Below are 11,856 nucleotides of genomic sequence, written 5' to 3' on the forward strand. Positions count from 1 at the left end.
AAGGTTTTCCCATTTATTTATCAACTCAGAATAATGAGCTGATGTACCATTGAGGTCTAGAAATTGTCTTTATGAGTGAAACTTAAATCAGCTCCTGTATTATTTCTGACAGTAAGAAAATACTGTGAGGTCAGCATGAACCTTTCTTTTCTTAGACCTGGAATCATGCATTTCTCTGAAAGGGCACTTGTTATTTTTCAAAATAGCAATACTCATATTCTGACTAAGATTAATGAGTACAAGTTAAGTTGTTCTGCTTTTTAAAAATTATTTATCTATTTATTTATTTATTTGGTACAGGGTCTCGCTCAGATTCAAGTGAAATTGTGTTCTTCCTCCCTCAGCCTTTTAGAGTGCTGGGATTGAAAGCATGTGCCACCATGCCAAGTTCTAAACATGTTAATTTTCACAGATCATTAAGATCAGTTCCTATCTTTGAAATTGTAGAAATCAGTGGTAATCTAACGTAATCAAACAGAATTAAGACTGGGTATAGGGGCACATGCCTGTAATCCCAGCACTTGGGAGGTGAGGTAGGAAGGTTGCTGTGAGCTCAAGGCCAGCCTGAACTGCATAGTGAAACCCTGTATCAGAAAGACAAAAAAATAAAATAAATAAAAATAAAAACAAGAAGAAGTATCTAACTATATGATAGCTCTCCTATTTTAAGGAACTTCAGCAAAATTACGGCAAGACCTAGATGATATTAGTATTGGTCAACTTTTCTATCATGAGGAAGAAATACTCAACTCCCACAGTGTACAGGGAGAGAGGTTTAATTTGGCTTGCAGTTTAGAGTGATTCCATCCATGGTGGGCTAGTTGCAAGCTAGATAAAATGGTAGAGGAAAGTTGCTTACCTCATGGCAGCCAGGAAGCAGAGAAGCAGGAGCCACGGAGGATTATAAGCCCTCTCAAAACACACACCCAGGGTCATAGGCACCTCTTCCAGCCATGCCTCACCTCCTAAAAGCACATTTAACTATGAGCTTATCAGTGAGTCAGTCTACTGATGGCATGTAGCACCCCCATAATCCAGCTATCTTCCAAAACCCCCAGCTCTAGACACACAAGACTTTAAGGGGACATTCTATAGCTAAACCACGACCCACAGTTTCATCCTTTTTTTTTTCCTTGAGTTAGACTGATTTTAGGTCACTGTGTAATGAACACTTTCTCGCAGTTGTCACTTACTTACTATTGATTAAGACACGGTCTCACTGTGTAGTTCAGGCTGGCCTAGAACTCATGACAGTCCTCCTGCCTCACCTTTACAAATTCTGGGATTGCAGCATGCACGCCAACAGCTGGCTTCATAGTAGTTTAATGAAAGCAAATGCATTGTTGTATCAGAATTCACTTCTCCAGATTCTGTTAAATCTGAGGATTTTTTTTCAAATTTTTATTTTTTGTTAGTATATGTTTACAGTACATAATGATTACATTCCTCATGGAGACTTGGTACATGTATATATCTTAATTTTTTTCATAACCTTCCCTTTTCAAGCCCCTTCCCTTAACTCTTCATCTACTTCCCATTCTCCCTATTTCCTATGATCTGTATTTTATTTTGTACTTTATCTGTATTTTGTGTTTCTCATATAAGAGAAGACATGCAATATTTAAGCTTGTGTGTGTGATTTATCTTACTTAACATTATGGTTCCAAGATTCATCCATTTTTCTACAAATGACTCAGGTTTGTTCTTTTTGGCAGAGTAGTGCTCCATTGTGTATGAATACCACATTTTCTTTACCTGTTCATCTCATCATGCACATATAGGCAGCTTCCAAGATTTAGCTATTATGAATAGTGCTGCTATAAAAGGGTATCTGTATATCCCAATAAAACTAAACTGGAAATTCAATTTGACCCAGTTATTCCCTTTATATGTACTTCCTGAAAAAGAATCTGCTTTAGACTTATGTTATACTATGACTGATGTGTTATTTGTTCTTAAGATTACAAGTATCCTTATATGTTTGTAGGGAAATTATTTAGAATTTTATCAGCTAAATAAAAATGAAAATTATGAATATTTATTATGGAGAAAATGTAAATGAATGATACTCACTAACAACCTTTTTTCTTTTGTGTTTCTAGTGTGTCACAACTCACAGATATGAATGAACAAGAGGAGGTGTTACTAGAACAGTTTCTGACCTTACCTCAACTAAAACAAATTATTACCGACAAGGATGACTTAGTAAAAAGTATAGAGGAATTAGCACGTATGTGTTCCTTTCCTTCAATTCTAATTTCTTAAGGAAAACAAAAATGTGAATCCTTGGAAGTAAACCAGATTTATTTATCTTACAGGAAAAAATCTCCTTTTGGAACCCAGTTTAGAAGCGAAAAGGCAAACTGTTTTGGATAAAGTGAGTTGGTGATTATATTGAAGAGATTTATTCAATTTTAAAATAGAATTAAACAGCATTTTTTATTTTCACCTTTAGTATGAGTTACTTACACAAATGAAATCTGCTTTTGAAAAGAAGATGCAAAGGCAGCATGAACTTAGTGAGGTAAGATTATCCAGTTCTTTTCTTTTCCCATACAGACTTCCAACCCTAAAGACCACAGGCCAAATTGCTTATTATTATTAGAAACCATTTATTAAGCATCTAACTTTAGAGGGTTTAGTTCCTTTGAATGTAGATAAAAAACTCCCAGTTATGATATATGATAAATCATTGTGTTCATGTAAGAGCATGGCTGATTCTAAAACAGAAAAATGTAAAAAGCTCTCATAAATAACTTCTGATGAGTTATGGAAGCTGTGTAACTCTTGTAACAACAAGATAAAACTTTAAACTTACTTGTGAGAGTTCAGGTACCTTAAATGAAAAGGCAGCAAATTAAAAATATTAATATTATAGTTTATAAAATTTAATCTGTACTGGTGAAAAAAAAATAAATCTTTTAAAAATAAAAGAGAAAGGAGGGCCAGGCAAAGTGGTGCATACCTGTAATCCCAGCATTCAGGAGCCTGAGGAAGAAGGATCACTGTAAGTTTAAGAATTTACAAGCTACATATTGAGTTCAAGACTATCCCAAATTGCATAGCAAGATCCTGTCTCAAAAATCAAAACAAAAAGAAGATATAATCATTATAGCACATACCAATAAGCAGTATTACAGTTAATAATACTATGTTTCTTTTGAAATTGAGTTTTAGAAGATAAGGCCTATGTACTATATCATAAGATAGAAGTAAAAAACAGGAAAAAATTACTAAGAGAATATAAATGTATGAGTTTCACATAATATGATTCTTCTGTATAATGAAACAAGAATAGCTCATATTGTGCAATTAATAGGTGTTTTAGGGCTGCTTAAGTGCCTGGCTGGCAAGCACAAGGTCCTGAGTTCAGTCCTTGGTACAAAAAAAAAAAAAAAAAAGATATTTTATATCAGCGATACACATATTGGCCTTTTACTGTCCCAAACCCAATGAAGTAATTTTTTTCCCCATTTTCCATTTTACAGATGAAGAAACCAAAACACAAAAAGGTTGAGTAACTTCCTTGACATCATGTAAATTGGAAGTTTAAACCTCAGCAAGAGCCCCTGTGAGGGTCAGCTGAAGTACTCTTCAGCATATAGTGCAGCTCTGTACATGTAGAATCTTTACAGCAGTCAGCATCATTCCTGTAGCAAACTTCTAGTAAGCTACAGAAAGAAAGTAATTTTTTATTTAAAAAAAAGTTTAGAAACCATCATTAAATATACCTAATGCCTAAGAATTTGCAGTATCTTGTTAATGTCAAGAATAAAGGAGTAATGTCCCATTGTTACTGACCAGTTAACGTTGCTTAGGAGGTTCTAAATACTACAATAAGATAAGAAAGAGAAAAGAGGTACACTATATGTGAAGAGGTAAAACAGTTGCTTACCAAAAACAAATCCAAGATTCTAGGGAAAAATTTGTCCCTATGTTTCAGCACTTACTATTACAAAAAGAAATAGAGAAAAAATCGTTTTCAGCTTCAGTAAAAAATATAAGGTACTTAGAAATGAGCTCAATAAAGTGAGTGAAACTTTCATGAAATTAAAGCATATTTTTGTAGAACAACATAGAATATCCATAGATGAGAAAGAGTATTACAAAGATTTCATTCTTCCTAAAATAACTTACAAATTTGTAATAAATTTCCAATCAAAATCCCAAAAGTATTTTTTAGACATCTTGACAGATTATTCTAAAGTTTATCTAAATAAATAGGCTAAATAGAAAGAGGTTGAACAACAAAAAAAAGAGGTTGAACAAAAAAGAAGTAAGGAGAAAAATATTATTTTTCTAAGGACATAGAAAGATATTACAGATAAGCTATTTTCAGTGGAAATCATAAAAGGCAACTGACTCCTAAGATTTTTCAAAGATTATGGTATAAAAAAATCTTTCTAAGCATAATTAAAGAGAACCATAAAGGCAACAGTTGTTACATTTAACAATATACAAATTTATAGACTAAAATCCTAAAAAAGTGAAGTAGAAAAGGGAGCACATGTTTTTAGCATATGTGGTACAAATATTAATGCTAGTGCTATATAAAAAGCAAAGGAGAAAACAAGAAACTTAACCAAAGGAGAAATATGACAGCCAATAAATCTTCTGCTGTAACAGTTATTCTTACCATTGAATGTTTATATAAGAATTGCTTACATGATTATTGAAACATTTAAAAATTAAAAAACAAAATCCACCTTGATTTTTGATCTCTCTACAGGGACTGTACATATGCTCACTTAAGCTGATGAAAATGACTGCTTTGTACTCTCAAGTGTGAGAACCACATCAGTAAATGGCTGGTTATATGAGTGCAGGGACTTGTCCTGTTTAATCTCCTTCTGTATTACCTAATACCTGGTCCATTGCTTAGCACATAGTAGGTACTCAATAATATGGTAAAGAAAACCATTTAAAAATACATTATATTTTACCATCATATTTTCAAAAGCAAAATAAACATTATACATGTGATCCAGACTTGTAAAGATAGATAACCAACCCAGGCATGGTAGTGCGCTCCTGTAATACCAGCACTTGGGAAGCTCAGCCAGGGCTGTGAGCTTGAGACCAGCTTGGACTACATAGTGAGTTCAGGGCCAGCCTGAAGTACATAGTGAAACCATGTTTCAAAAACCAAAAAAGATAACCAGCTTTAATAAGGGTAATGGGAAAATTGTAAATTAACGTACATTTTTTTCTTGTGATGCATCCCAGTGAGATACCTACTCCAGTAATCGAGGGTGATTATTAAAGATGTTTTCATTTCTTACATTTAGGTCTTTGATCCATCTTGAGTTAATTTTTGTCTATTAAGTAAAATAAGGGGCCAGCTTTATTCTCTTGCATATAGATATTCAGCATTTTCAGCACCACTTACTAAAAAGACTCTCCTTTCTCTAGTGAGTGGGATTGGACACCCTTGCCAGAAATCATTAGTCTTCTATGTGAGAGTTTATTTCTTGGCTCTCTATTATGTTCAGTCTTTATGTTCTTATTATGCCAGTACCATACTATTTCAGTTAACCTAGCTTTGTAGTACGTTTTGAAACCAGAAAGTATGAATCTTCCATTATTCTTATTTCTAGATTTTTTTGACTGTTGCAACATGAGATTCTCTATAAGTTTTACAATGGGTTTTTCTCTTTCTACAAATACAGTTTATAGATTTCAATTTTTAAATTACTTCGGTTAGTGTTGTCATCTATGTGTTCCAACCCATCAATATGGGATGTCTTTCTAATTCATGTCTTTAAGTATTTTTTTTGTAGTGTTTTGTAGTTTTCAGTCTTCTACCACAGTGTCTTCCAGCTCTGGTTCCCATCACTGTTGCTATATTCTGCCCATTAGAAGTGAATCTCTAGGTCCAGCCCACACCTCAGGAAAGATCAATAAACAAGAACAGGAATACCAACAAGTAAGGAGTCACTTAGTGCTGTCCACAGCCACTGAATTCCAAAATACCCAGGAGTGGGGCTGGGGAGATGGCTCAGTGGAATAAGCACTTGCCTGGCGAGTGCAAGGGCCTGAGTTCAATCCTCGGTTCCACCAAAAAAAAAAAAAAAAAAAAAAAAAAAAAAAAAAAAAAAAACCCAGGAAAAGACCAGGATTTGTCCAGTTTTTCATTCAATAGTTTGCAGCCAGTGGATTGGTTTCTTTGTCTACATCATATCCAAACACTGAAGAAGAGGCTATAGGTAGCATATGACAAGTTGCTTCTACATTTCTGTGCCTCTTTTCTTTCCCTCTCAGAAGTCTGAGGATGTAATGACTGGCAGATTTTTATTTTTGTTTTCAGAGCTGTAGTGCAAGTACCCTACAGGCAAGATTGAAAGTAGCTGCACATGAAGCTGAGGAAGAATCTGATAATATTGCTGAAGATTTCTTGGAGGGAAAAACTGAAATAGATGATTTTCTCAGTAGCTTCATGGAAAAAAGAACAGTATGTAACTCTTCAGTTAAGGATAAATAACAACATAATATCAAATTACTTAAATACAATTAAAGTACACTCTTCAGCTTGTTACTGAGCTGGAGATTTGAATACTATGAGAGGAATCTGAAGAGCCTTTATTGGGAAGGATAGCAACATTCCACTGTCACTTTAAACCTGCTTGTTCTGAGTACACAAGCAGATAAATCAAATACCATAATAGTTCTTTTTCAAAAATGCTGGTAACTAGCAACCTAGTAGCTGGTAAGTCAGCACAGGTTTTAACAGTTGTTACATACTTCTGAATAACTTATTTTATAAATTGTTTAAGAGACAATAACTTGTACAGACTAAACTTTAAACAAAGAGAATATTCTGAAATAGCTTCTGTTGATTTTTTCCATTGTATTTTAAAAAAGCCAAAATAAATCCCTTTAGTAAAATCATAAATATTTACCTCCTTTCTCTGTGTTTTTTTGTGTTTTTTGGGTTTTTTTTTGAGACAGGGTCTTGTGTAGTTGAGACCGGTCCTGAACTCACTGTGTAGCATAAGCTGGCTTCAAACTCATGGTGATCCTCCGGCCTTAACCTCCCATGTTCTGGGATTACAGGCATGCACCACAACTGGCCAATATTTACCTACTTTCTCTGAAACATCCCAAAACATAATATTTAATTAGTAAAATTATGAAATATATGACATATTATGTATAATATTAAGGCAGGTGGGATGCAGACTTATCTTTAATTTTTGTGAGAGTTAAAGTGCAGGGCAATAGTGACTTGCCTACATTGCAGTATGAGTAAGGCATTGATTTCTGGTCCATTATTCTAACTGTATCTGTGCCTGGAGATTTTTATTTATCTTTATGGCTAGCAATAAGATTTCTACCATATTTTAGAAATACAGATATTGAAAATAAATACTCAGAGAATTGATGTAAAGGATCAGGGTTTATTTTATATTGAAGGTAAAGACTATCTTATACATAAAATTGCATACTTCTCTGATAGGAAGTATTAACTACCTTCAGCATTTAAAACTTGACGTAATGGCAGGTTAAAGGTCTCCTACTTAGAATTTTGTTGTAACATTGTATTTTGTATTTTGGAGGAAGTGACTGACATTCTAAATAATTTATCTTCTAGATTTGCCATTGTAGAAGAGCCAAGGAAGAGAAACTTCAACAGGTGATAGCGATGCACAGCCATTTTCATGCTCCTCTATAGGTAAGTCTATTCCAGTTTCAAGTCTTAGGGTTCTTGCATAAGTATTTTTGAATCAAACTGTTCTTCACAGTGCTTGTTTAGACAGATTTAAAAGTAATTCCATTCTTATAGCTATTATATTTTGTAACATACACTTTGTATTATATTAAATATGTTATAAATAAGCATATAACCATTAATCTTTTGGATATTGGTTAAGATGAGAAGAATTTCCAATTATAATTAGTTCCTTTCTCCTAGCTGATATGTAGCATATACCATATTTCTTGGCTGACTTATTATTCAATGGTCTTATCATTTCTTCCTGTGAAATGAACTTTCAGTCTGTCTCTTCTCTTCTCACACTCAGATTACTTCAGTAATTTTCTACTGACATTAGTGCTCTTCCTACACAGAAATAACAAAATGATGTTCCTGAGTACCACGTGTGTTGTAAAATTTCTGTGCTGCAAAAATTATAGTGAAGGGCTGGGGAGATAGCTCAGTAGAATAAGCGCTTACCTAGCAAGCGCAAGGGCCTGAGTTCAATCCATGTTTTCAAAAAAAAAAAAAAAAAAAAATATAGTGAGCCAGGACAGTATACGTGCCAAATTTTTCTTTGGTTTTAAAATTTTATAATCTGGCACACATTCCAGATGTTTCATTTTAATTTTCCATTTTCCCCTTTTGTTATCTTATATGTTCTGTATTTTCCCTACCAACTCATCATTTTTCACCTGATGTTTTTCCTTCCCCTCTCTATCTGTTTTGCTTTAGGAATGACTGAGTGTAAGAATAAATCTCCAGCAAACTTAAGTAAAACCAAGGTTATTTGATAAGTCAGAGATACATAATGGAAACAAATAAAATACAGCTCCTCTTTCTTCCTAAGCTTTTTTTTTTTTTTTTTTTTTTTTCTTTTGGGAGAGCTGGGATGAAGCCCAGGGCCTTATTAATTCTAAGCACATGCTTTCAATCACCCTTCACCACTGCTGCCAACAGTCGATTATGTCATCTGACAATGCATGCAGCCAGTGGAGTCTAGCAAGTCTCTGGAGCTCTAACACAAATTTTCAGGAAAGAGAGAGGTGAGATGTACATCCAGGCCTAATTAATTTGGCCTGGGTAATTAGTATTATGTGGTCCTCTAATCAACCCACTGGGCTGAAAGGGTAGACTTGGGGAAAGAACTTGGGAATTCTCCTTAAAAAGGAAGTACACTCCTGGGAAGAGGTGGCAGACCTTTCTCATATTCAGTTCAAATTCATCTGTCCCTATGTTTCACGTTGCTACCAGTTTTGAATTGTTTTATATCTTATTTTTTGAGCTTTGTAGGGGAAATCTTCTTAAATGTAGGGCTAATTTTTATAGCAAATTTGTATTCTCAGCAGCGTTACAAAAAAATTAACTTCGAAAAATTGCTTATTAATATGACAATACTAAAATCTTTTCCTCACCCCATTCCCTTCTAATCAAGTTATTTTTTATGTAAATTTTAATTGCAAAGAACATAAAGGGTTGAAATTTTATCATCTTAAATCTTAGAAATCTAAAATTTTCTTTTCTTTCCAGATTTTCCTGAAAACATGAACTGCCAAGAGAAAAGTGGGACATGAAGCTAAGCACATTGTGTTATGATTTGCAAGTCGGCATTTCATCACAGTGGCAGAATTCACAAATATACAGTACAATATAGATTGTATATAGGACTGAGACTGATTTTGTATAGATTAGAATGATTGCTATCATCTTTGAGGAATTTTTCTGCACTATTTGCACTAAAAATGTTTATTTATTGATAAATCCTATCATATTTAAACTTCACTGCTATTCCTCTTATTGATTAAATGCCTATGCATGTAATTTTAGCTAGTTTTCAATGTTTTATAAAGCTACTTAATTTAAATTTGTAGTTTTAATTAGAAGTTGCCTCATTTCTTTGTCAAGAATTCTGCATTAGATTATTTTACTCTCAACCTTTTTTGAAAAACTGTATTTTCAACTGTGGATACTTTTTTTCTTTCTGGATGATAAAATACAATTTATTTTTGACTATTCATAGTGTCAGGAAACACAAAATCCCCCAATATGCCATCTTGAGTCATAATTTTTAATACTTACAATAAATCAAGAGAGTAAACAGCTGCTTTTATATATTGTTTTATTTTTAAAACTAAAGCATTTAAGAAACAATATAAGTAAATGGCTTATTTAATAAAAAATATCTTTCACTTAAACCAGCCCCAAAGAAACTTTGATTCTAATATTTTTAAAATATATTATCAGTGAGTTTGTGGTTGGATAATTATACTTTCTAAATTATGTTAGCAATCTTTGTTAATGGTAAATATAGTTATAAAAAAGTCAATGAATTGTTCCAATCTTTACTGTGAGTTAGACGTTCGTAAAGAAAAATGCAGAGCAAAAGCAAGGCCAGGGAAAGAACCCAGTGGCACAAATGCCTGACTGGCAATTATAACATCCTGAGCTTAATTCCCAAAACAAACAAAAAAATAATACAGTGCTGTGGTGGTGAGGATATTTTTAAATACTGAAAGCTCTAAAAGGTTCATCATCACTGATAAAGTATAATATATAAACTTAACATTTAATTTTTACACAATCCTAAATCTTAATGAATTTAATTGAATTTTCTCATTTATTTGTTCTGTGTTCAGTGATTTGTTGTATTGTGTCATAGGCTATGATCTCAGATAAAAGCAGAAAATCCTAGCACCCAAAATGTTATGCCTCTTTTGCAGGCACTACCACCTCCCCGAATACCACTACACTGGCTTCATCTTCATTTTGCCTCTTCTCAAACTTCTTAAAAAAATAGATCTAAACATCTGAAATATTGTATGCGCTTTCTTGCACTTATAATTATAGATATGGTGGTGGTGTTTGGTTAGAACTTTTGGGTTGTTTTCAAATTTTGAACATTAAGAATATAGCAGTTATGGACATTCTTGTACATATCGTGTAATGGGAAATGCACTTCTTATGCCTACAGTGTGAATTAGTGCATAATAGAGTGGTAATGTACTTAGCCTTGTAGATTCTACAAAAATACTTTTCTAGAGTGATTGTATTGTCAATAAACATGAAACTTTTAATTTTTCCCAATTTGATATCATGAATATTTTATATTTGGACCTTTTTTTAAAATTCATGGTGTACTTTCATTGTATATTTTCTTGATCACTTCTCTTTTGCTTTTTTTTTTTTTTTTTTTTTTTTTCCAGTTTTGAACCCAGGGTCTTTACAGTGAACTGCATGCCCAGCCATTTTTTTCATTTTTTTGTTTTGAGACAAGAGCCTTGCCACAGGCTGGGCTCAAACTTTAATCCTCTTGCTTCAGATTGCCAGAGTACTGGGATTACAAGTGTGCTTCCCCACACCCACCAAATTTTGTATAGAAGAGAACACTGGGAGAAACAAAGCATACCCAAGCGTTATAACCTCACTGAAATAATTTTAAACAGTACTTCTGCAATTTAGCTCAGGATAGTTATTTTACGATTTCACAATTTATAGTCTCTTCATATTACTGGAAGTACATGCTCTTTTAATATCTTAATTTTTTTAATTAACTAATGAATGTTAGATATTCTGTAGTCTATGCTTGTAAAGCCCTCACTCATTACTATTTTCATGCATCATTTAACAGTTTTTATAGTTGGAGATTCCAGATTCATGTTCTTCAAAAGTTACAGAAATTTTGTAACTTGTAAATATTCGTTTTTAAGTATTTTCAAATTTTAGTTGCATCCTATCTTAAGTATTGAGGACACAGAAATATTTACTAAGGTAAGGTTTTATTATATTATTAATCTATTTCTGAAATTACTACTTTGTTAGGTATTGTTTTACTTTTGTATTGAAACTTTATACACGTTTTAAATAGGGCTAATTATTAAAAGCATCATATATCTCAGCATGTCTTAACCTCAGCTAAAAGCTAGAGAACAAATTTGCTATTTTTCTCTTAAAGGTAAAGGAAAAATAGAGTAATAATGAATAAAAGTAAATAAGTATTATCAATTATGTTATGCTAAAATTTTTTAAATCAACCATATTTAGCATGCAGTATTCAAGATTGCCATAGAATGTAATTTTTTAATTAATTTAGTACAAGATCTCCCCAAGCAGCTTGGACTCTACTGATACTCCTATCTCAGCCTCCCCAGTGCTGGGATTACAGA

The 11,856-nt window shown here is 33.0% G+C and overlaps 1 protein-coding gene across 2 annotated transcripts in view; it reads left to right on the top strand.

The window, feature by feature from the left end:
* Vps37a (VPS37A, ESCRT-I subunit) overlaps positions 1 to 10,767 on the top strand; it is a 28,824-nt gene extending 18,057 nt beyond the window's left edge. The window contains exons 7-12 of one of the 2 annotated variants that reach the window (XM_004633059.2): positions 2,103 to 2,230; positions 2,319 to 2,377; positions 2,456 to 2,524; positions 6,308 to 6,451; positions 7,592 to 7,672; positions 9,224 to 10,767. In XM_004633059.2, coding sequence (XP_004633116.1) covers positions 2,103 to 2,230; positions 2,319 to 2,377; positions 2,456 to 2,524; positions 6,308 to 6,451; positions 7,592 to 7,672 — 481 coding nt within the window. In that variant the 3' untranslated portion in view covers positions 9,224 to 10,767. The remainder of the gene's footprint in view (positions 1 to 2,102; positions 2,231 to 2,318; positions 2,378 to 2,455; positions 2,525 to 6,307; positions 6,452 to 7,591; positions 7,673 to 9,223) is intronic. The other variant, XM_023717317.1, reaches the window with a different exon arrangement.
* Positions 10,768 to 11,856: the final 1,089 nt, after the last annotated feature.

This window comes from Octodon degus, unplaced genomic scaffold (assembly GCF_000260255.1).
Source record: "Octodon degus isolate 3935 unplaced genomic scaffold, OctDeg1.0 scaffold00051, whole genome shotgun sequence".
Lineage (NCBI taxonomy): Eukaryota > Metazoa > Chordata > Mammalia > Rodentia > Octodontidae > Octodon > Octodon degus.